The following is a 25843-nucleotide window of genomic DNA, read 5'->3' on the forward strand; positions in this document are numbered from 1 at the left end:
GCTCCAAAAAGACCTCTCCAAACTGAGTGAATGGGCAGAAAAATGGCAAATGCAATTCAATATAAACAAGTGTAAAATTATGCATATTGGAGCAAACAATCTGAATTTCACATATACGCTCATGGGGTCTGAACTGGCGGTGACCGACCAGGAGAGAGACCTCGGGGTTGTAGTGGACAGCACGATGAAAATGTCGACCCAGTGTGCGGCAGCTGTGAAAAAGGCAAATTCCATGCTAGGGATAATTAGGAAAGGTATTGAAAATAGAACAGCCGATATCATAATGCCGTTGTATAAATCTATGGTGCGGCCGCATTTGGAATACTGTGTACAGTTCTGGTCGCCTCATCTCAAAAAGGATATTCTAGAGTTGGAAAAGGTTCAGAAGAGGGCAACCAGAATGATCAAGGGGATGGAGCGACTCCCTTACGAGGAAAGGTTGCAGCATTTGGGGCTTTTTAGTTTAGAGAAAAGGCGGGTCAGAGGAGACATGATAGAAGTGTATAAAATTATGCATGGCATTGAGAAAGTGGATAGAGAAAAGTTCTTCTCCCTCTCTCATAATACTAGAACTCGTGGACATTCAAAGAAGCTGAATGTTGGAAGATTCAGGACAGACAAAAGGAAGTACTTCTTTACTCAGCGCATAGTTAAACTATGGAATTTGCTCCCACAAGATGCTGTAATGGCCACCAGCTTGGATGGCTTTAAAAGAAGATTAGACAAATTCATGGAGGACAGGGCTATCAATGGCTACTAGCCATGATGGCTGTGCTCTGCCACCCTAGTCAGAGGCAGCATGCTTCTGAAAACCAGTTGCCGGAAGCCTCAGGAGGGGAGAGTGTTCTTGCACTCGGGTCCTGCTTGCGGGCTTCCCCCAGGCACCTGGTTGGCCACTGTGAGAACAGGATGCTGGTCTAGATGGGCCACTGGCCTGATCCAGCAGGCTCTTCTTATGTTCTTATGTTCTTAAGTTACATGCTTAACATAAGAGCTTGAAGACACCCAGTAGCTTACTGGCAGTTAGTGCAGCACCCTCAGTGTGGGTGTTATGTTTTTGGTAGTCAATGCCTGATAGTAACCAGGTTATAGAATTCTGCACCAGCTGCAGCTTCCGAACCAGCCTCAAGGGGAGCGAATTACAATAGACTATCTTCAAGATTACAAGTGCTTAAATCACCATAGCCAAACGATCCCAATCCAAGAATGGTCACAACTGACACACCAGCTGAAGCTGGTAAAAGGCATTCCTAGCCACTGAGCCTTAAGTGAGAAAGCTGGATCCATGAGAACCCTCTGACTTGCATACCTGATCTTTTAGAGGAAGTGCAGCCCCATCCAGAACAGGCCTATTTCCCAGATAAGGGAACTGCACAGTCACTGTACTTCCACCTTGCTAAGATATAAACTTAAATTGATTGGTCCACATCCAAGAACTTGCCACATCCAAGAACTTGGTCCAGAACTTGCACAGCCTCACTGAACTTGGATGTCATGGAGAAATAGAGCTGAATATCAACAGCATACATAATAACAATTCCAAATGGCTTCCCTTAGAAGTTAAATAGCATTGTGGATAATATAGTCCCCTCAGTCACCCTATAACACAAGCGCCAGGGAGCTGAGAAACACTCTCACAATGCTACGCCTTTGACCCAACCCATAGAACCTTGTCAATATTATCAGGCCTCATTGACTGAAAATGATACCACAACACCAGACTAGACGTAGCATTTGATACCTCAGCAGAACCTGTTTTAACTCTGTCAAGAATAGCTAAGGTTGGGCTAAGTTTGGTCAAGCTAAAATGGCTCAACCAGAGGGAATTCTGGGGGATTTGTTGAAAGACCTCCAGGATACTCTGTACGGGGATTGCCATGGAGGCCACAAACCTTCCAGCTGGCCCTCAAGCAGACTCGGCAAGGTTATTGAAGTCACCCAGAACCACCATCCTGGATTCCTTCAATACCACTTCCACAACCACCTCAGCCAGTTCAGTCAGTGAGGATGCTAGGCAGCAGGATGGTCGATACATCAGCAACATTCTGTGCCTGTGTTGGAATTGCTTTTTAATATGTTTTTAAACCTTTTTTAAAAAAACAATATGTTTTTAACCTTTTTTTTAAAGATGTCTTGAAAGCTTTTAAAAGTGTTTTTAAAGATGTTTTATTTTAATGTATTTTAAAGTCTGTTTTTATGATGTTTTTAAGTGTTTTTAGTGCTTTGGTTTGCCGCCCTGGGCTCCTGCTGTGAGGAAGGGTGGGATATAAATCAAATAATAAATAAATCAAATAATAAATAAACATCCCTAATCTGTCTTAATGGGCCAGCATCAGGTACACACCTTCCTATCCTTCTCCAAGAGCAAGAGGCTTCCTGGTGAGGTGGAACTGAAGTCCTATGAATTATGGCAAAAAAACCAAACAAGCACCATTTTTGTACAGTTGTGTGTATATGAAAGGAATCTGTGTTTAGGAAACCTTTTATCCTGTTAAGTTGGAGAGAGCTTTACAGATGTTCCTTCCACCTAGGAATTGCATGGGGTAATAGCCCTATTTTACCCTGCTTTAGGGAAAATGCAGTGCCTTTGAGATATCAATGCTCATCCTGAACAGAACTCAGGATACGAAAGGTCAAAGGGTCTGAGGTAAAGGTGTGGATTTGTGTTATGTCTGTTGCTGTCATAAATTCAACATTTTCCCTCTGCTTTTTCATGCATTAAATAAACCATAATCGATATCTCATTAACGTGGACACAGGAGAGATGTTTAGCTGTTTAGGAACAGATGGGAAGATGGGAGGCAGGGGCCTTGGGTAAAAACATGGAGCAAAGCCCCCTGGGAAGAAATGTGGCCAGCAACAGACAGATTTTCACACCCAGCAAATAGCGAGAAAGTGTATCCTAATAGTTCAGAAGTTAAACACTTCATATTAAAAAGGAGCATTTAAAGGATTTTCATTATCATCACTTTATACCTCATGTGTAAAACTGCTTTAATTGTAATACTTCTTGCCTATAGCTAAAGTAGCCATTCATGAGAGATCTGTCACGTGTGATATTGCTCAATCTTAACCAGCCGCTAATCATTTTAGCAAAGACTTGGTTTTTTGGTAACTCGTCTGTGTAAATAGAACTAACAGCACAGTCCTAATATGCTCATGCAGAAGCCCTACTGAATTCAGTGGGACTTAATTTGAAGTAAGTGTGCATTTGATGTGAAATGCCTTATTTTGTAGCTTGTGATTTATTTGCTATTTGACTTATGGTGCACTGTTCTACAACCTTAGTTTAAATGGGATTCTCCAATCTGCTTTCTCTTGGGCTGCATACCCAGGGGAATATTCTGGTGTGTATGCTTTTTATATATTTGGAAGTGATTGCTTTGAAGTTCAGTGTTCTTGGCTGCTGCTCTCACCATGTATGTTCATACTTGTTTTTTTTATCCTGTTTGGCATTGTCTTCTTTTTTTTACCCTTTTGCTTGATGCTTGTTTCTCTGTTAGGGACACCAGCAGTTAAAAGTGTAGTGCAAGCAACTCATTTATTTCTCTGAACAGTGCTTGTTGAAGTACTCTAAAAACTCAAACTTCAGCTACTGTAGAAGAAAAGACCTGTTTTTTTCTTCAAATGTAGGCACAGGCCCCAAATTCTATTTTGTGAAAGCTATCCAAACTTGGGGAAGTGACTAGGAATAAGCACAGGAATTGGAGTAATCCTCCTGAAATCAACTTCACTGTTTCCTGATCACTAAGTATAGGTCTAAGGGCTCCCCTCCTTATATTTAAAACACAAGCACATGGCAGATACATTGTAAGATGCACATTCAAGTGCTGTCTGGTTGTGGGATAGAGATTACAACTGCTACCCTGACAGAATGAGGGCAGAAAACTCCTGCCAGGAAGTGCAGTAATGAGAATTTGCGTGTGTGGGATTTCACTTGTGCATCTGATGCAATATTTCAGCCACTTTGAGAGTGGCCATTATAAAAATAAGTTATCTTGTTACCTTGACATTGGTCAGGATTCTGTGTGTTGTGGAGAATATGATTCTTATCACTCAAACGGTGAAAAATATTCAGTATGCGTAAAAAATTCGGAAGCAAGATATTGGCCTTGCTCCAGTAACTTCCCACACAACTCCATTGTTTGCACAGAGTGTCCTTCCCTGTTAACTTCAATAGAGTAAGCAACTTCTGGTGTACATATGTGGATCTGTCCCCCACCCACTGCCAGGTAAACAGGGCAGCCCGTCTGCTCTGGAGAAGCACTAAATAATTTTTAATTCTGTTTGAGAGTTGGTCTCATTTTCTCAATTTGCAAATATATGTGTAAATAGCAAATACTAGTCTTACATACACATTTTAGTGGAGCTTTCGTAGATTTTTTTGTGACTCTTTTATAGCCTTTCATTGGCCTTTGTCCAGGATTCGTGTAAGACATTTAAACTTCTGATTAAACACTATTTTAAACACTTGATGCTTTCAAAGTCAATCATCAAGCATTTTGCTGTTATACTGCAACTTTTAAAAATATGGGGCGGTATTCAGTTAATGTGTCCTGTCAGTGCAAAGATTTCTACATGTGCAATGGAACTTCCTCCCTCTCTTCCCCTGTGCTTGCCCTGTAACCTCCCTAAATCTGTTCCATATAGAACAGATTTAGGGAGCATGTGGGGGAAGAGAGGAGCCCCATTGTACAAGCAGAAATGGGAGAGCTTGGAAAAGTTACTTTTTTTGAACTACAACTCCCATCAACCCCAGCCAGCATGGCCACTGGATTGGGCTGATGGGAGTTGTAGTTCAAAAAAGTAACTTTTCCAAGCTCTGAAATCCTTGCGCTCATGGGATTGTGCTTCAGTGCTACTTAGGATACAACCCATGATTCTTGGAATATAAGACCTTTAAATGTCTCTTAGGTCTAAAATCTGTAGCTGTTGATGTATTATAAGCTGTAAAGATCTTCCCCCACCTATACTTTAACAAAGTTACAAATAACACGGTTTGTCGTACCTTTCATTCCAACCAACTGTGTACAGTTCTGGCTGTCCCATCCCCCAAAAAGGATATTGTAGAACTGGAAAAAGTTCCGACAACTAAAATGGTCAGGAGCCATTTCTGTTAGAGGAAACCCTTAAACATTTGGGGCTTTATAGCTTAGAAAAAGAAAAAGGAGTGAAGTGGAGCAGGCTTATAAATGCATTCATGGTTTGGGGAAAGCAGATAGAGAGGGCTTTTTTGGCCTTGTCTTGGGGCCATCCAATTAAATTGGACACTATTCTATTTTATATTAGAAATTCTTACATCAGTCTTATCGAAAAGAACCAAGAAAAAGTGATTTAGGACAGGAAAAAGAAATGGTGCGGCTAGCATACAACATATAGTTAGCCAATTAAATTTACTGTGAGATGATGGCTATGGGCAGGTGACTTTAAAAGGCAGTAGCAGGGGAGATTAGTCATATTAATGAAAGATAGGCCTTTCAACATCTCCCTGGCTAAATGGAATCTCTCATTTTCCTCAGTGTTACATTTCTGGAATCTGGCTCCTGGGGAAAAAGTAAAGATGGAAGGTTGTTGCTTTCATGGCCTGTTTGTGGGCTTCTGGGAGATACCTAGTTGTTCACTGTTAAAAACAGGATGCTGGAGTATAGCAATCCTTGGTCAAGTGAGACCTAGCCTAGATCGCTACCATTTTCTTTGACACTACTCTCTTTTAACTGTTTTTGTCTTACTATAAGTAATCTTAAAACCAGAACTTAACATGGCTTCAAACCTGCATTGCTGGCTTTGCTTTTGAAATCACTCATATCTCTAGTCTTTGTGTTGCACCGCACTCATATTACATAAATATTTCTTCTTTTTGTTTTTCATGGGCTGCATGGGCTTTAAAGATAATTTCTTTAGTAAGGTATCTCATTTGGGGAACATTTGCAAGGGGTTTGCATTGTTTTTGAGCTTTTCATATTCAACATCTCTTCTGTTTGATATGACATACTTTCAGCATCAAATATCTAATGTAAACTTGTAGTAAGAGCTTGAATTGATTTCCAGCCGTTGTAATTTTAATACCATTTATTTTAATTAATTTTTTTTTAAAAGCAAGAACAATCATTGAATTTCTTAGACTGAAAATATTTTTGCATTATTTCTCTGGGCTTCAGAAAGCCTACATTTTGAGGATTTGAAAAACTTAGCAGCAAAATTAAGTTATATTTGAAAACTCTTTGTCGGTTCAGTAATTAATGGCACAGGTATTCTAATAGCATCCCAGAAGGTTCTTATCTGCGCAGGTTTCTCTTCCGTATTTTATTGCATGTTTGACATGTGGCTTGTAGACTTTTTCGGGAAGAATGTTTCTTGAAAAAAGCTGTATACAGATATATGTTACAAGATTAAATACATTTCAATAGCATAAATTAACCTACATGTACATTTCCTTGTGCATGCGGGTCAGTGCCGTTTAAAGTGGAGTCATGCTTGCATACTAGCTCAATATGAACTTCTGTGAAGAACACACTAAACTCTGTATTAGGGCACATAAGTTTGATATCTAACACTTGTGCTAGTCATTTCAGTGTTTTAAAAATTTGCTCTGTTCTGTCTTTGAAAGGAATGGGTCGTGAAGTTGAAAACCTTATCTTAGAAAACACGCAATTGCTAGAAACCAAGTAAGTAACTACTTTTCAGCTTTTAAAAATAAAATTGTTTCTGCTTACCTTCCGTTAAAATTAATCTGGTAGCTGATTTATGTAGCTTTTTTTTAAGTACTGGCACCTCCTTTTTAGCTGCCCACGGCAATCATTGGTAGGTTAGTTGATGCTTTAGATGTGTGCAGTATTGCTAAATTAATAGAATAGACTATTAATGCTAAATTAATAGAATAGACAATCTTGTGTGTTCTCTCTATATATACATACACACAGAGAGAGTACATGAAACTTTAAATTTACGAAAGGCACAGGGAATCTCTGAACAGTAGAGCTGTTCAGTCAAAAGGAGTGGTCATTTATTAGTATTCATTTGCTATTTTGTATACTGCTTAATGATGGAATTCTTTGTCATTATGGGGGTCATTAGCTTCAAAAGGGGATTAGATATATTCATGGAGGATAACCTTAAGAGTGCCAATAATAATTAAAAATATCATTAGCTGTTGTAAATTACAACTGAGCCTCAAGCTCAGATGCTGTGATTGTCTGATTACCATATGCTGCATACAAACAGTGGGAGGAGACTCTCATTCTTTAATTGTTTGCTTCCCAGAGGATCTGGTTAACAAGTGTTGAGATTTTGGACTAGATGGACCTTTATCTAGTTTATGACTGTCTACCCTTTTTGGGCCCATTCACCAATCCTCTAGGGACCACATGCAGTTTTTGTGCAGCTGCTGTCAAAATTTGTGGGTATGGGCATATTAGACTGCTGAATTGGAGATTAACTGCCCCTGATCTAATTGAATATGTCAGATTATACTATTCATGAAATAAAAACATACATTAAAAATATTTTGTATAAGCTATTGAAACTGCCTGTGAATAGAAATGGGACGAAAGATACATATATGGGAAAGCCAATGTGGTACTGTCCAGATGTTGTTGGACTACAACTCCTAGCAGACTCAACCAGTATGGTTACTGGTAAGGGTTAATGGGAATTATAAACTAACAACATCTGGTGAGCATCAAGTTGACTACCCCAATCTAAATAGTGTAATACTTGGCATTGCTATAGAGTGTTTAAAGCACTTTCTGTGGAAGATTTCCACCCTTTCACTGGGAGTTAAGAAGTGGTGGCTTGACAAAGCCCCACCACCACCACCTGTGTGTTCATGAGCGTTGTAAGATTTAAACTCACCAATTTTCTGTTTATTTCCTTTATCAAAATGATTATGGGAAACTAAGCTATATCACTAATTTAGAATGCCTTTGCAGTATTGCAGAGCCTGTTCATTCAAGGCTATTTTTGTAAGGGAGAGGATAACTCTTCATTACATGAATTCCTATGATAGGACTGAAATATGGTAGTGGAAAATTTCCTGTATTTCTGTGATACCGGTAGAACCAACCTAATTGCAGGTATCTCTATTGTCTTTAGAAATGCCCTGAATGTGGTGAAGAATGACTTAATAGCAAAAGTAGATGAACTAACCTGTGAGAAAGATGTACTCAAAGGAGAGCTGGAAGCTGTAAAACTGGCCAAGCAAAAGCTTGAAGAGAAGAATAAGGAACTGGAAGAAGAACTTAGAAAGTGAGTGTAATACTGTTCAGTGTATGCATGGCAGAGAGGAACTTAGAAGAGATTCTGTGACTAACTTCATTGATACCTCTTGCATCTTGTTTAGAGCCCGAGCAGAAGCAGAAGAAGCAAGGCAAAAAGCAAAGGAAGAGGATGATGTATGTAATTGTATTGACACCTTCTATGTAATTTTTTTTCTTATTCATGTAATATTGCTCTTGAAGTGGGCTAAATGCATTGACTTTTTAATGGAATTCATGAGGAACAATGTATACTTAAACTTTTTGCATGGCAGTCTTGGATCTCATCTGAGGGCACAGGGATTCTGGGAAAAGCTAAATTGGTCTGCTTCCTCCATACCCTTCTCTTTGGATGCCAAGAGGCTGTGAGGGGCTCATTCCATTGCTGCCACTGTTTCTTTCCATCCATTACTGTACTTCATGTGTAGCCATAAAGGCCTCTGAATTATTTTGAAATGACTGTCTTGGTTTGTGTAATTCGTTGATGATAGAAATAACTCCTCCTTAAACAGAGCTAGAACTACTTCATCTGGTATGTTAAGTGTGCTTGGTTGTGTTTTTCCCACCTCCATGTGCAGAGTGATATTCCTACTGCTCAGAGAAAGCGATTCACTCGGGTTGAGATGGCCCGCGTCCTCATGGAAAGAAATCAGTATAAAGAGCGGCTAATGGAGCTCCAAGAAGCAGTGCGATGGACTGAGATGATACGGCAAGTGCAGTTTCATTGTGCTTGTTTTGTTTTTGTGGTATGTTACAGCTCCAGTGCCTGATAGATAAATCCATGGACCAGTAATTTTTTCCTCTAACATAATGTGTGACTTTAGGTATATAATTTAAATACTTTTGAAATGTTGCTAGTATTATCTTGCATTGTGGATAGCAGATTAACAAGCCATACATTTTTGTCACCTAAGCCTGAAAAAAACCCAATTAAAGTTTTTACCTTTCATTACTAACCCCCCCCAACTTATTTACCCCCTCTGATTTTAAAAAAACAAAACAATTTTGAGAGGGGTAGCCATTTTAGCCTGTTGCAGCAGAAATTGTCTTATGGTACTGTAAAAATATAGACATTTAATATTACACAGCTTTTCCTGACTTTTTTTTAAAAAAAATTAAGGATCCATACTCTTCAGGAGAATTGAGGGGGTTGGTTTTGCTTTGAGTTTTTCTGGCTACAGGTCTGAGGGAGGAATATTTTTTAAAAACCATTCCGTTAATAAATAGAAATATATTGTAGCATGTATGCAACTGCTTGCTGATAGAGAACACTTAAGACAACCCACGTTCTGTTGCATCATCTTCCATCATGTTGCTTTAGCTATGTTATGTTAGAGTGAGAAATCACCTTGCCTAGCAGAATTCTTTAGCTCCACAAGTCTTCTCTTTCAAGAAAGTGGTAAGTGACTTAGACTGCATTGAGAGTGTTGCTTTATGAGCTTGACTCAAATGGCCTTCTCCCATGTGTGAGCTTTGGCTCCTAAACAGATGTGAAGCAGGGTACCAATTGTAGAGGACTGGCATTTTGGCTCTCTTCTCAATTTATTTTTAATCCGTTTTGTCCAACTAGCTCTGGGGAAACCCTAGGGTTGGAAGCATGCAAGAGTGCTTGTGTCTGCCCAGACTACAGATGGAAATTCTAGGCCAGTAGGTGACATTGTGGGGAGGCTGTTGATCAGGGTGCTGGATGGGACCTAGATTAGTTCAGTAGTCACAGTTGGCTTTGAGGTATGGCTGAGGCTTGGTGTGGAGGCTGTGGAGCCTGCGGCACTATGAGGTTCTTATGCGCTTACTGCTGATACACTGGGAATCGTATTGAGTCTTGCTTTCTTTATTCTGTTCCCCAGAGCATATGTAGCAAGCTGCCATGTGCCAAAATGCTGGCCCTTTTTGCATCTAGCTGGCCTTGGAGTATTGCTGATGCACAGCTGAATGTGCCAGGCCAGAGTGTGCATGTTTGAGCCACAATCATGCATCATAATAACATTTTGTCCAGCACAGATCAGGCTATATGCGGGGCATATATAGATCTGGCATAGAATAACTTGTGAGACTTTTCCATATGTGCCTGCATTTCAGCATAATTTTGGAGCCAAAGTGCAAATGATGGTGGCATTGCTTGCCACAGTTGGTTTAGTACCTCTGCATTTTTAACCAATTATTTTATCGATTGAGTCAAATGGGTAGCAGTTATAGCTGATACGGATTGTTAATCATGGTACTTTATCTTTTACTTTTAACAATGATCAATGATATGAATATTATTAACATATATTATAATGCCTGGTAGATTTTTTATGTAGCATATGATTGAGAGGTTGCAAAGGCCATTACTATCTACAGTTAAGCCATGTTCAGTTCAGTACATGATAGTGGCAGGCATGTGTGTATTTAAACATGGATCTGCCCCTGTCATGTTGATTGTGTGTATATGTATGTCTATCCATTTTTAACAGCAAAGGGGGCAGAATCTTCCCAATCCTTTGATTAGCTCCCTACAGATCCTCTCTCTTAGCTTTTACCCCAAAAGCTGGGCACACTTCTGGAATCATAGTTATGAATAAAGAGAAGGATGCTGGGTGGACAGACTCCATGGAGAGAATCTGCAGAGGTGGAATGGGGGAGAGCATACTGTACTTGTTGCGCACATGCCCTTTATGCAGCTTTTCTTGGCATCTTAGTTTGACCCTTGCTTTTAACGTCTTCCCAGGGCACTTCCATAATTTTAACATCCCATTTTTCGGCCATCTAATGGCCTGCTGCAATTACTACAGTTTAGTTTTAACTGGCAACTACAGAAAGATTTTTAGATCTTTGTGACTAAATTGAATTATTTTGCATGAGATAAATTTAAATCCACATTCTACAATGAAACAGTTTCTATTTTCCTTGCACATGCAACTAATATACCTTATGTAGCATTAATTTTAGGTACCTGCTGTTATGAAATTAGTTCCTTCACTGAAATATTTGGAACTGATTTCATAATGCATGCATGAGATGGACACAATGGTAATCAAATGGTGAATGAACTTACAGGGAACTCAACTATCTTCTCAACACCTAGATACCATTTTGTTCCATTTACTCCTTTTACATCACCCTTGTGTAAGGCTGATCTTGTGATGCTCTTACTCTATTTACACTTCACTACATATTCCTCTGTGTGGGGATGGGGGGGGGTGAGAGGTCAAAACGGCAAATCGAAGCAATAGCAAGTTTGCTATCTTAATTGTAGTTTTCAAGAAACTAAGATTAAAAACAAGCTGGCATAGATAGTCTTTATGTCCTTAGCAGTTGTACCTGATAACTTGTTTATCCTTTTCTGTCACCCCCTTTTATTTACTTTAAGTAGGGTAACAGTACTGTAATAATAATAATAATAAAAAAACCTCCTTAAATAGAATTTCTTTTACAGGAATATTTTTTATGACCCTGTTACATTAGGATGTATCCAATGCTAGTCCTACTTGAAGTAGACCCACTGAAATTAATATATAACTAACTTAGATCCATGCATTTAATGGGTCTACGCTGAATAGGAGAAGCACTGGATACAACCCATAGTCAGTTTCTTCCATCTGTTTGCAAAGGAGATGCACTAGAATTTATGGATAGCTATTTCTGGGATACCCAAATGGGGACTTCGCTAGATGATAATCTGTCTTCATGTACAAGTGTACATTTCTGTCTTAAATTGCAATCCTAACCCTACTTACCTAGGAGTAAACCCCATTGGATTTAATAGGACTTTTAAATAGATATGGTTAGAAATATGCTCTTGATCTCAGATTCCCGCAGAGTCCATAATTTGTAAAATAAAGTATGGAAACTATTTATTCAACAGTCCCTCCTCACCCCAACAGTTTTTTATAGAATGATATCTTGCAATCAGGCATGAGCTATTTGTTCCTTTGATAGTGCAAAGCATTCTAGGTCATCTGTTATTGCTCAGCTAATTAGCTTTGGATATTTTCTTCAGGGCATCACGAGAAAATCCAGCCATGCAAGAGAAGAAGAGATCCAGCCTTTGGCAGTTGTAAGTATTGAAATGCAATCAGGTGCTGGTGTTCATTGTAGGCCTTTTGTTTCTTTATTGAGAAAGGAACTAATAACCACAAACCTATTTTCTCTTTGCCATCTAGAATGCCAACTGGGTAAGACAGATCTTAAAGATGAATTGTATCGTAAGATGCATCTTGCAGTGTTGGTTATGCACTTGGCAGAGAAACATAATTGCCTTAATCTAATTGTGGCATTTTCAAAAATAGAAACCAGAATTCTGATGTTGTAACTCAGAGTTTTGTAGCAGCTGTTCTATGAATATGAAAGCAAACTGAAATTTTGGTAGCTTTTGGTGTGGTTTGTATATACTTTCAGGACTCCAGTCCTTTTCATGTGAGAATTTGTGGAGTGCTAATTTGTTCAATGTTCTAAGCATAATGACTAAAGCCAAATGTGAGAGAATACTAAAATTGTACAAGAGACTTCTTGACAGTCCTGTGTGACTTCAGAACTTATTTTTTAAAAACTTTTTTGCAGTGAACAATTTAGGAATATTTTGGCTCCTGTCTAAAATATTAGTGAATTTGCAGGGCTGGGCTGCTGAGGTGATGAATTACTAAGATTTAGATTCTTACAAGATTGTGTGTCTCTTAACTTTATTGTAGCTCACATTCTGAATCCAAACCAGTCTTGTCCATCCCTGCCTTCTGCTTTTGGGAAACTGAATATGTTGGGGTCATGGGTCCTCCATAGCTGGACTGATGCATTAGTTTTGTAGTCTAGTAAGCTTGTATTTTGCAACATATACATGATATTTATTTATTACATTTATACCCCGCCTTTCTTTTCATGATAGAAACCCAAGGCAGCATGGTTCCCAGGTGGTCTCCCATCCAGGCACTGACCAGACCCGACCCTGCTTAGCTTCAGCAGGGTGCTGGTCTCATGTGCCTTCAGACCATACCCTGGGACCTATATACACAATATATTTATACACAATGTATAAATATACAAAGATATACACAATGATATCTAGATTATATGAAGTGCTTTGAGAAAACTATCTGTAATCCTTCCAACAATCTTGTAGGATAGGCCAGTATGATCCTCATATTATTAATGATGATGAGACGGAGACAGTATCCTGCCTAAGGAACATCTAGTGGCCCTATATGAGTGACTTACATTGCATAAAAGCTTATTCTTTGAACCACTATGACACATCAGCCCAGAGGTTTAGCAAACTGTATGTGTGCCTGTAAGTGTTGAGATTATCACAGTGTTTAGTTCATATTGCTGCTTTGGACTCTGAATTAATGACTGGTGTTACCTAAATTATGATGGCTTTAGTTATCTCAGTGTTAGAAATTTGCTATATGGATAGGCAGAACTGAAAAGTATTTCAAATGTTCAGGTGTAAGAGTCTGATTTCTAAGACTAGCATCACTTTTTTGGCACCAGCCCTGTATGTGTGTAGAAAACAGACAATCTTTTTAACACCTCATTTTTAGACACTGGGGCATTCTCCACCCCATGCATAAATATCCAGAATCTTTTTCTATGTTCTTGGCTTGGATGTGCATGGAATAGTTCTAATGAGTGTTCCAACCATAATGCTAATGATCTAATGGTGTAAGCTGTGCTGGACAGTTAATGGCTGCTTACTACTTTTCCTTATTCATTGCTTTGATTAGGGCAGTGTGTGGAGTGCTCTGTGTACATTTTAAACAAATTACAATCAGATTTAACTCTTCGGTATATTCATGTATTCTCATGCTTCTACTCTTTTGTCTCCAGTTTTAGCAGGCTATTCAGCTCATCAGGCAATACTGCCAAGAAACCAGAACTGCCAGTTAATGTTAAGTACAATGCTCCAACCTCACACATTACTCCGTCAGTCAAGAAAAGAAGCAGCACTTTATCTCAGCTGCCTAGTGACAAATCGAAAGCCTTTGATTTCCTCAGTGAAGAGTAAGACTTGCTTTGCTTATAAAATAAATGTATATGGGCAAGATAGTTATAAAATTGTTTAAATATATCAGTGGTACCAGTATGCATACACTGATGATGATAGAGGTATCACAATTGGATTCAAATTGATCCGACTTTATATCTTATTTACAGATGGTGGCTGTTAAATCATAGACAGAACAAGACTACATGAACATGTGCACAGCCATACAACAATTTATCCAAGTCATTATGTTATTATACTCAGGGATCACATAACTAATTAGCGTGCCAGAGTCTTGTTTGTTCTCAGAATTAACCAGACAAATCTGAGTGAGCTTTCCTGACCCAGGCATGAAAGGGATTGACAGACTGATAGCTTTTTCTCAGTTCTGTGGGTGGTAGTTCATGGCAGTTCTTAGTTGAATGGAACAAATTGCCTGGTAAATCCCGATAATGCATAAGACTCTGCCATGCTAATGAGACACACAACCCCCAAGCACAATAATATAATAATTTTAGGTGTTTGGAGGAATTGTTGTAATAGTTATACAGCAGTGGCTACCACTCATATTTATAAGCATGCTAGCAGCCTCATACCGTTTATTGCTCGGGAATTCTAAGAAACAAAAAAACACTGCAGTTTTGAAACCAGTGGTGAAAATCAGTGCAGTTTTGAAAGGTTCGTTCCACCATCTTGATTTAAAATATCATCTAATTGTATCCAAACATAGCCAAAAACCTGCTCCTTGGTGTGGGAAGCATCAAGCAAAATTTGGTTATGGTATCTGAAGAGGTGCTCAAACGCATAGCAAACAAATAACTTTACAAAATATACACAGGCTGGCCCCGCTTATACAGCAGGTTCCGTTCTGGACTGCCGCCGAAAAGCGGAACCCATTGAAAATAATGGTGCGCGTCGCACAAAAATGGTGCGTGATGAAAAAACTGCCGTAAAAGCAGAACAAGCACCTTAAAGCAGGGACTTTCCAGAATTGAAAACTGCCACATTAGTGCAACACCGAAAGACGAAACGCCGTAAAGCGGGGCCCGCCTGTAGTAGATAAATGTTCATTTTCCATATAGTGTTGTTTTTGTCTCATTATAAATCACTTTTTATTCCCTTTTCATTGTTTTGGGGTCCTCTGATTTTGTCTGTTTCTTATACTCTTGGGGACCTCCTTTATTTTGGTTGTTTGATTTTTGTGACTTATGTCATGCTTACTGTATAGTTAGTGAACGTATATGAGAAAAAAGTGAAATACCCTAATTTGCAATATTAAGGAGTATTGTCATCTCTTTATAATACTTTAGTGAAAAAAATCCCATAAATATAATGCCCTCTACTATATTACTTGCACAATATAACTTGTGCTTGTTCAGTCTTTCTTTTCTTCAACTGCGTTTCTATTCATAGTGCACAGTTTGTATCTGTTTTGCCCAGGCAATGCTTTTAAGAACATAAGAAGAGCCTGCTGGATCAGGCCAGTGGCCCATCTAGTCCAGCATCCTGTTCTCACAGTGGCCAACCAGGTGCCTGGGGGAAGCCCGCAAGCAGGACCCGAGTGCAAGAACACTCTCCCCTCCTGAGGCTTCCGGCAACTGGTTTTCAGAAGCATGCTGCCTCTGACTAGGGTGGCAGAGCACAGCCATCACGGCTAGTAGCCATTGATAGCCCTGTCCTCCATGAATTTGTCTAATTAATCTTTTGTTAATTGACCTTGCAGTGTTAGCTTGAGCTTGGCTGGTATTTGTTGTGTAGATTATGACGGAGAGGAACATAGCTCCTTCCACCTACCTCATGCAACCACATTCCTTTGCTTGCTGAGATATTTGCACAAACCTAGCGATGCCACTTTTTTTTTGAAGTTTCAGAAGATGTTTGCATCCTAGCAAACCTTTCAAGGTCCTTGTTCAGTTCTCTCCTGATCATCTTATATAGCAAGGTTCCTAATGGGGCTCATGGGAGGAGACTGTTTCTGAGCTACTGTAGTCCTAAACCATTTAGAGCTGTATAGATTACAGCCAACACCTTTAACTGTGCTGGAAGATCCAGCAGAGATACATCAGCGTTCCAGTTGTCATGTGTTTTTAGGGCCCACTTCTTATATTCTGCATTAACTGAAGGCACCTTCATGTAGAAAGCATCACATTAGTCTTGTCTTTAGATGACAAAAGCCTGAATCGGCATTGCCACATCCTCATCCAATAAAGTGTTGCTGTCATCTCTTCAGAGGCTGGTGGAAGGCATCCTGACTGCCCTCATATCCTGGGCTTTGAGGTGTAACTGTGAATCCAGAAGCACTTTGTTGGGACTATCAATGTGTGAGATAAAGAGGTGGAATAGTAAACCCGCTTCATGGAGGGAATTCCAGATTCCCTAAATCATATGGCCTGACAAGTCATTGCATAACAGTGTTATTCCAGGAAGACTGCCTTTATGTGGGCTGCAGAGCATGGGTAATTTAAAAAGATCTTCAGATTAAAGAGAGTGATGCTGTTTTTATAAAAAGCTTTTCTACGTTGGCTACATTGTACATTGCTTCCCCCTCTTTATCCAAATATGTTACCATATGACATTTTCAGCAGCAGGTCATGCCAGCCATGCTGTCTTAAAAAGTTTGGAAGCATTACTTTGACAGTTTCTTTAGTGTGCCTGTCGAGAGAAGCATACAAAGGTAGTTTATAGAAGTATCATAGAGGCAAGTAGAAGTTGGTGTACTGTTCAGTGAAGAAACAGTGATTTCACTTACCACAGTACCTGATGGAACGCCTCTCCCGACGAACTCACTCGTACACTACGCTCAACATCAAAGGCCCTCCTCCGGGTGCCTACTCCGAGGGAAGCTCGGAGGATGGCAACAAGGGAGAGGGTTTTCTCAGTGGTGGCCCCCTAAATTATGGAATGATCTTATTGACGAGGTGCGCCTGGCGCCAACACTGTTATCTTTTTGGCGCCAGGTCAAGATTTTCCTCTTCTTCCAGGCATTTTAGCATGTGTTTTTAAATTGTTTTTTTTTAAGTGTTTTTAAATTTGTATATTTGTATATTTGTTTTTAATGTTTTTAATTGTTGTAAACCGCCCAGAAAGCTTCGGCTATGGGGTGGTATAAAAATGTTGTTGTTGTTTTTGTTGTTAATAATAATAATATAATTTATAAATTATTATAATAATAACTTCAAAGAACATGTTATTTAACCTATATAACTTTGAAAAGTTGTATTTGAGCTAATGGGGATTGGAACAAGTAGAGTGACTTGGAACAGACATTTATCTCTCACCTGCCCAGGTCTGAGGCCAGTCTTGCCTCACGTAGAGAGCAGAAGAGAGAACAATACCGCCAAGTGAAAGCACATGTTCAGAAGGAAGATGGTAGAGTACAAGCTTTTGGTTGGAGTCTTCCTCAGAAATATAAACAGGTATTGTGCTTGGATGACTGAAGATGTTGTTCAGACATTCATGGTAAAGCAGAGAAAAAACCATACTTATACCATGAGTTATCATCTATTCAGTACTGCTCATGTATCATTTTAGTGCGGAGATATTGTGGTGGTGCTCACTAAACTCATTTTCATTTAAAGCAGGGGTGGGAAAACTGTGGACCTTCAGATGTTGTTGGGCTCCAGCTCTCATCAGCCCCAGCCAAAACATGGCCAGGATGTTGGGAGTTGTAGTCTAGCAACATCTGGAGAGCTAAAGGTTCCCCACACCTGATTTACAAGATCAAACATGGAGCCGTTTAAAGATCTATGTGGAGATTATTATGCCCACAAATGGCATTACACAAATCGCTATACAGACTAATACACTAAGCTACAACAAGACCAGCAAAGAGTCTTGGCATAAGTGTTCATGGATGACAATCTACTTTTTGTGATAATTATGTTAAGAGTTGCCATTTATATAAAAAATTGTTAATAACACAAACATTCTGGAATTGGTTAGCCGAGTAACACATGAAGAGTGTTTGTCTATATTCATTCCACAAGCGATAGCATTGAACCTATTGATGAATTGTAATTCAGTGGTTTCACATTTCAGTCTCCCTTTAAAACCAAGTATTGCATAAAACCAGCATACAGCTCCACAGAAAACTAAATCCTCATGAAAAGGGTTGTGAAGGATTTTAAAAGCCTAACAAAATGAAGAAAATCTTAACGTTTCCTGAGAGTACAGGGCATTTCTTTAGGGCTTGAGCAAAGCAGTTTACCGCTGCATTTTGTAAATCCAGGTGCTGCTGAAAAGTGGCCTTTAGAAGTCTTGCCTCATGTGGCGAGAGAACACTAAGCAGGGCTCCATTTGGTCAGGAAGGTGCATTACGAGGGAAGAGATGTTACAAAAGGGTGTGCGATTAAGAGCTGAAGACACTTCCTAAGATACATAAGGAATGGTGGTCACAAAGTGGTGGTCTGTGCATCTGTCATGTTGACTTTAAACATGAAACTTGGAAATATTTTAAATTGGAAAGTCAGGCTTTCTTAACCTGCTTAATAAGTCACCTTTCCCCTTTTTAAACACAAATTCTGCTGCTCAGAAAAATATATAGCAATAAAAGTTCACTGAGCGGTAGGAAGTGTGGGACGGCTGAGTTCAAACCTCTTTATAATGGAATGTTCTTACTGCACATGTTTTGAAGTTTGAGAATATGGATTGTATTCAACGTAGCGCTAAGCAGATGTTTCCATCTGTGGAAAGATTTCTCCTGGTGCAATGGAACTAACACCCTCTCTCGTCCCCTAGCATGCCTCCAAAATCTGTTGTGGGGGCTCCCACAACCCCCAAATAGATTTGGGACAACTCAGGGAAATTCCGTTACACTAGCCTTTGCAATACTGCAGCCTTTTAGTTGAATGTCCTATGGGTGCTACTTTGCATATTTTGTATGCAAAATGTTTTTAGAACTATGCAGATCATGGTTTAAGACAAGAATAACTTTAACTGCAACCCACAGTTAGTGCACAAGTCTTTATTTAACACTTTCGCTCCCTTTCTTTTATATTACCTGCTGTGAGGGTGCCCTAGCTAGTCTGGCAGCATAGACTTTTAAAAATAAAATACTGCCCCCCTCTGGTTTTGATCTTGCTGGCTTATGACTTTAAAATGAGTGGTTCTGTGATTCTTCCCCCCTGACAGCCTAATATTTTGGTCCTCTTGGCAAATGCATCAAATACTGATATGTGCTTGTGACAAACTAGCCTGTAAGATGCCAGAAACCTTTTGAAGCAAAGTAAATTTTTCTCTCCTGTTTTTTTAGGTTGTAAATGGTGGTGGCCAGGGTGATAACAAGATGAAGAACTTACCTGTGCCTGTTTACCTAAGACCACTTGATGAAAAGGATACATCTATGAAGGTACATCTATTTTCCTTTTTCTTCATTTCCCTCATTTCAAAAAATAATTCCCGAGTTGTGATTTTTAAATCAGGCCTAAATATGCATGAGCAAGTTACACCTTTTTAGGTTCTGACTAATGCCTAATTTAATTTAAATTGTTGGTGCTTAATAAACATTTCTAAGAATTTCTTATTCTTCAGTATAATTTATTTTCCTAAAAGCATAATATAATATAGGGTGCTGCAGAAGCTTTGTTATCTTTGTATGAAAAGAAATAACACATATTTTTCTAAAGGTTTTTATGAAGTTCTTTTTATTTTTTAAGCTGTGGTGTGCTGTAGGCGTTAATCTATCAGGAGGAAAGACACGAGATGGAGGTTCAGTGGTTGGTGCCAGTGTGTTCTACAATGATGTGGCAACACTAGATGCAGACAGCAACAAACAGAGAAGTGCATCGCAGAGTAGTTTGGATAGATTAGATCAAGAACTCAAGGTAAGGCCAAAGGTATCAAAATGTGAAACTTTATTATGCTTCAAGTTAATGAAAACTTCAATATTGTCATAGTTCAAAATAAAAATATTTTGGTACAAGGTCATGAACAAGAACTAATGCTTGCTTACTATTTATTTATTTATTATTTTATTTATTTAAAATATTTCTATCCCACCCTTCTGCCCTATAATAGGGCATTCAGGGCGGCTTACAAAAATAAAATCAAACACGTACATAATAAAATTGTAAACAGTAAAATCACAAAAACATTAAAATAAATTAAAATACATAAAATACAATATACACAAAATACATATATATAGGAGGTGGTACTAAAGGGACTACAAAGGTAAAATTTAACGTAGAAAGCATAAAATCAGTGTCAGGCTCTACCTTCTGTCCCTCCAGAACAATATCATTTTCAGAAGTCTCCGGAAAACCAACAGGGAGGGAGCAGAGCAGACTTCTTGGGGTAGGGTATTCCAAAGCTTGGGGGCCACAGCTGAAAAAGCTCTCTCCCGTGTGCCTGTCAGTCTAACATCTTTTATTCCAGGCACGCAGAGGAAACCAGGGGCAGATGATTTTAAATCCCGGGCAGGTACATATGAGCGTAAGTGGTCCCTCAGGTATATTGGTCCAAGGACGTTTAGGGCTTTAAAGGTCAGAACTAGAACTTTGAATTGGACCTGGAAACAAATTGGGAGCCAGTGGAGTTGATAAAGCGCAGGGGTGATATGCTTCCTGCGCCATGCTCCAGTTAACATTGTGGCTGCTTGCATTTTGAACCTACTGCAATTTCCGAACCATTTTCAAAGGCAGCCCCACATGGAGTGCGTTACAGTAATCAAGCCTTGATGTCACCAATGCATGTGTCACTGTGGCCAAGTCAACTACCTCCAGGAACAGACGCAGCTGGTAGACCAGTTTGAGTTGGCCGAAAGCACTCCTGGCTACTGCAGCCACCTGGGCGACCAAGGCAGTCTCTGTCCCATGACCGGGCCTGAAGCCTGATTGAAAAGGGTCTAGATAGTCCAATTCATCCAGGAAAACTTGGAGCTGAGCAGCCACTACCCTCTCAATCACCTTGCCCATAAAGGGAAGATTAGAGACTGGGCGGAAGTTGTTAAGATCCGCAGGGTCTACTAGTTCCCTCATCTTCATTAAATCTAAATACACCAGTGTTCTAGCATAAAATGTGTTGCACACGTTTCCAGTCTTTGGTTCAAGAACAATTTTTACCAAGTTTTTTGTAATGCACCTTATTCTATCTATTTCATTACTTCTCAGTGCCATAATTAGGAGGAATCAAAGTATGTCTGGTAGCTAAAAAGTAGGAAGCAGTATTGCCTACCACCCTCTGCCAGGTGACAGGCTGCATAGGTGTTGGCTAAGCTTTCCAGGAGGAGCTTGACAGTCTATTGTGGCACAGATCCTTCGGGTACATCACACTAGTTTGCAAAACATTATGGTGCCTTAGAATCACTTAATATTACTTGTTCAACCATTGATTTCCATGGAAAATCATTCACTTTTACTTTTACAACATGTTTCGTATTGTGTCAGTCTGCCCACTTCTAGGTTCCACTAGATGCTTTTAGTTCCAAAGCTTTATACTGGTTGTGTGGAACATTTGAACAAGAAAGTCTAGTTCCACAAGACAACATGATTGTGGCGTGATGGCAAAATTTCTGAAAATTTATCTATTTGGTTTGGTTTATGGAAATGTATTTTGCATGGTTTATTAAAATTGTGTGGGCAGCATTATATGTGAAACAAGCTACTTAACAAACACCCCTGATATTTAGCAGTTCTGATTGTTTGTTCTTCACTATTTATAGAAAATACATCTGGCAATTCACAAAAAAAGTGGGGGGGGGAATTAAACTAAGGTCAAAATAGTAAACTCTAAAATTACACTGTGGCCCAGTGCAAAGCCCAATTATGGCTTTGCCTGAGCAAATAAACCAGCAAGTTCCTGGAGAGAAGACTGCAGCTGCTGTGCTCATCCCCCTGGCCCTGTTGCTGCCTCTCTTCACACAGTTAAACCAGGGTTTGGCTTAATATTATATCTTGTTTCAGACAAACCATGACCTACAACCCAAGTTTTTTTGTTGATTGTGGGTGGTTTGTCTGAGGGAAATAAGTCATGAGCCTGGGTTGGCTGTAACACTAAGCCAACTATGGCTTAGCCCCAGATAGAGTAGTAGGACATGGGGAAGGGCTCATTGGCTGCAATCTTCTCTCTGGGAACTCACACATTTGCTTGTTCATGCTAAGCCATGGTTTAGCTTAGCATTGCGTGTAAACTGGGCCTATATGTTGTGTAGCTATGCATTTACATTGATTGGTCTTGGCTTTTCCTATACAGGACCATCAGAAAGAGCTGAAAAATCAGGAAGAATTATCGAGCCTTGTATGGATCTGTACTAGCACCCACTCTGCTACAAAAGTTATCATTATAGATGCTAACCAGCCAGGAAACATCCTAGACAGTTTTATTGTTTGCAATTCTCATGTACTTTGTATAGCTAGTGTACCAGGTAAGAGACTTGGGTAGCAGTTACCTGAGTTAACAGATTTATTTCTGCTTATTTTGGAAATGCTGGAGACCATCTGCTTCTGATGAATTCACCTGGGCAGTGATCATTTTTCAAGTGGTCATAATGTATGTAAATTGGTCATTAATGTATCTCTGGCCCAGTTCAGATTTTGCTACAGGTTCCTTCTTGACAGCCTGGTTCATACATAATGTGGCTAAGGTATGGTTTGCTTAACTTTATCACTGGTTTGTTTGCACATCCAGACCAACTATCTTGGGTTAATCCTGGTTTGTTTTGGTGCCTGACCCCAGACACTCACCCAGGTATACAGGCATAAGGCAAGAGCAGTTTGCAAGCAAAGCCAGCAAAAGACAAAGCAAGCTGTGACTATTTTGCTCAACTGTAAGACTAGTCCTGGTTTGATTTACAAACTGGTTAAAACAAACCATGGCTTAGTGTTACCTGTGAACTCAGCCAACATGTAACTTGCTGTGTAAAATGTGAAAACCCTCCATTTAGTGACCACATTTTAAAAAGAAGCCAATAATTGCTGTTGTAGGATAGATATAATTTATTTACTTTTTGAAAATTTTGATATTACATTATTTTTTATTTGGAGTCTGTTGTCTATAGCTTGTATCCAAAGCAGCACTAAGTCTCTTGTTCTGTTGGCACAAGCATTTAGCCTTGTACAAGAGAAGTTCCCCCAGTCTCCTCCCCACCATATACCCCCTAAATCTGTTTTGGGGTTTCCCCAACCATCTGGAGCAGATTTTGAGAGGGAGGAAGTTCTGTTGTACAAGCATTAATCCTTGTGCTAATGGAAATAGGGCACTGGATACTGCCCTGTAGGTCTGAAGCAGTGCTGTAAATTCTTCTGTTGAAGCAAGTATGAAAGCCTAAACTGGTCACAGGTATGACTACACCAACAATTAAAACTATTGATGTCATCGATGCTACTTTAGCTGCTGTAGCTGTTTTACACGAAAACAAGTAGAGTACTAGTAATTACACAAGTAAAATTAAATGTTTTAGGAACTGCCCTTTTTATTTCAGAACTAATAATTAATTGCTTCATTTGTACCTTTTAAAATAAAGCAAACATACATGTAGCTATTGCCTTTTCTTAATGCCTGTTTTCAAATTTACTTCTGACTAGTTTTAACATTTCCCTGAAATCTGTTGGGCAAGCTACGTGAAGTCATACTTTGGTTCTGATCAATTTTGTGCTATGATTCACATAAAGGTATTTTGCAGTGATCCACACTCAAGAAGAGTACTCTATCCAAGGTACTGAATGAAATTTTGTTTGTTTCAGGAGCCCGGGAAACTGACTATCCTACAGGAGAAGAAGGGTCACAAGAACTGGATTCAGGTCTGGTGGATAAGTCATCCTTGTCTGGCAGTATGAATAGCAACAGCTCAGCAGAAACAGACAGTCTTTTAGGAGGAATCACAGTAGTTGGTTGTACAGCGGAGGGTATTACAGGGCCTTCTGCTGCCCACAGTGCCAATGGTGCCTCACCTGAGGCAAATAAACAGCCAGGTATGAAAACATACTCAATTTTTATTTAAAATGTAGTTTGATGTAGCGTGGACAATTGCTAAGACATCACTCATGGTGTATTCATTTTATTAACCAATATTAAATAACTCTTGCATTCCTCAAATATGGATATGTTCCTGACTGCCACTGGAATTTTATTCTCCTCCAGTCTGTTTGATATGTATGTGAAGAGGAAAATCCTATTCCCCTGAGTTTTCCTAGAGCTGTGGACTTCCTAGTAGGAAAATGCAGAACTGGCTTTGGCCTCTTCCTTAGCTACTGGCAATAGATGATGCACAGCAGTTTTGTAATACAGTAATTGTAATGAAATATTTGTGTCTAAGACACAGACATTATTATTTATTGTACTTGTATCCTACCCTTCCTCCTGAAGGAGCCCAGAAGTGGGAAATAGTGAATTCACTTTTTGCTTACCTGCTCAACCAAGACATGCATTATTAGGCTGAGATCAGGTTAGGATGTAGTATTACAACTCTATGGTCTAGTGTTGTGTGCATGAACTCCCCCATCTCCTCAAGCACTAAACCATAGCCAGGACTAGCCACATTTGTCCAGGTTCGTATGAAACAAGAAACAGCAGTTAGTTTTAAAATGGAGGTAAAGGCTTTCAAATCTCCTTGGGGGATGGGGGTGTTTTATCATAGGGGGAATGCCCAAACCTGAGGCTCTTTCAAATAATGCTGATCCTATAGTTTAACGTTGCGTCCAAATGAGGCCTGTTTGTCTGAGGGAAAAGCTTGCATGAACAATCTCAGGGTAATTATTACATGAGCCTTCATACATCCAGGGGATTGAAAAGTATATCATTACTAGTCAAAAGCAACATGCTTATAGCCCATATGAGTTTAATAATGCAGTGTGCTGATTTGTTAGGGAAAAAAGCATTCTCTTTGTGACAGGGATGGAGCATGCATACAGTGTTGCTGCCAGCTAATTCTGCCACTTGGCTGCTCTACATGTACCCCATTAATTTAAATATGTCTCTTTTGTAAAGAAAACAAGGGAATATAGAAAGAACCTGAGGAGTGACTAATTAGCATACATATTTTCTTACATGCTTCCTAGTAGTAGAGAGCTAAATGATAATTCAGGCTCACCTATAACTGAAAAATGTACCTTAGATCTCACAGCTGAGAATGATGCAGTAGATGAGAATGTTCAGACAGCAGAGGAAGCAACTGAGGCAACAGAAGGCAATGCTGGCTCAGGAGAAGATGTTGCAGATATTGCACAAACTGGAGTCTACACAGAACACGTCTTCACAGATCCTTTGGGAGTTCAGGATACTATAGAGGATTCCCCAGCATTTCAGCCTAGGTATGCCCACATTTGCATTAACAAAAACAAGTAGTGGTAAAGACTGAAATAGATTGTGTTACATTTATTTATTTATTTATTTATTTATTTTTAAAACTTATATGCCGCCCGACTGGCAATAGCTCTCTGGGCGGTGAACATAGATACAATAAAATACAATATGGTACAAAAAACTTCACAGTCTAAAATCAAATATCACAGTCTAAAACAGCAAAGGCTCAGAATCAAGTTTCAGACATTACAATACATTAACAAAAATTAAAATTAAAAATTAAAATGCCTGGGAATAAAGGAAGGTTTTAACCTGGCGCCGAAAGGATGACAACGTCGGCGCCAGGCGGACCTCCTCAGGGAGACTATTCCACAATTCGGGGGCCACCACTGAG

The 25843-nt window shown here is 39.4% G+C and overlaps 1 protein-coding gene across 6 annotated transcripts in view; it reads left to right on the plus strand.

Moving 5' to 3' along the window:
- SPAG9 (sperm associated antigen 9) overlaps window positions 1–25843 on the plus strand; it is a 150358-nt gene that overhangs the window by 95214 nt on the left and 29301 nt on the right. For all 6 annotated transcript variants that reach the window (XM_061615999.1, XM_061616000.1, XM_061616001.1 and 3 more), the window contains 12 exons: window positions 6608–6665; window positions 8092–8244; window positions 8339–8390; window positions 8831–8961; window positions 12235–12291; window positions 14055–14228; window positions 17498–17627; window positions 19463–19558; window positions 19866–20033; window positions 22402–22573; window positions 23892–24119; window positions 25262–25457. In XM_061615999.1, the coding sequence (XP_061471983.1) occupies window positions 6608–6665; window positions 8092–8244; window positions 8339–8390; window positions 8831–8961; window positions 12235–12291; window positions 14055–14228; window positions 17498–17627; window positions 19463–19558; window positions 19866–20033; window positions 22402–22573; window positions 23892–24119; window positions 25262–25457 (1615 nt within the window). The remainder of the gene's footprint in view (window positions 1–6607; window positions 6666–8091; window positions 8245–8338; window positions 8391–8830; window positions 8962–12234; window positions 12292–14054; window positions 14229–17497; window positions 17628–19462; window positions 19559–19865; window positions 20034–22401; window positions 22574–23891; window positions 24120–25261; window positions 25458–25843) is intronic.

The sequence above is a fragment of the Rhineura floridana genome, chromosome 3 (genome assembly GCF_030035675.1).
Source record: "Rhineura floridana isolate rRhiFlo1 chromosome 3, rRhiFlo1.hap2, whole genome shotgun sequence".
NCBI lineage: Eukaryota > Metazoa > Chordata > Lepidosauria > Squamata > Rhineuridae > Rhineura > Rhineura floridana.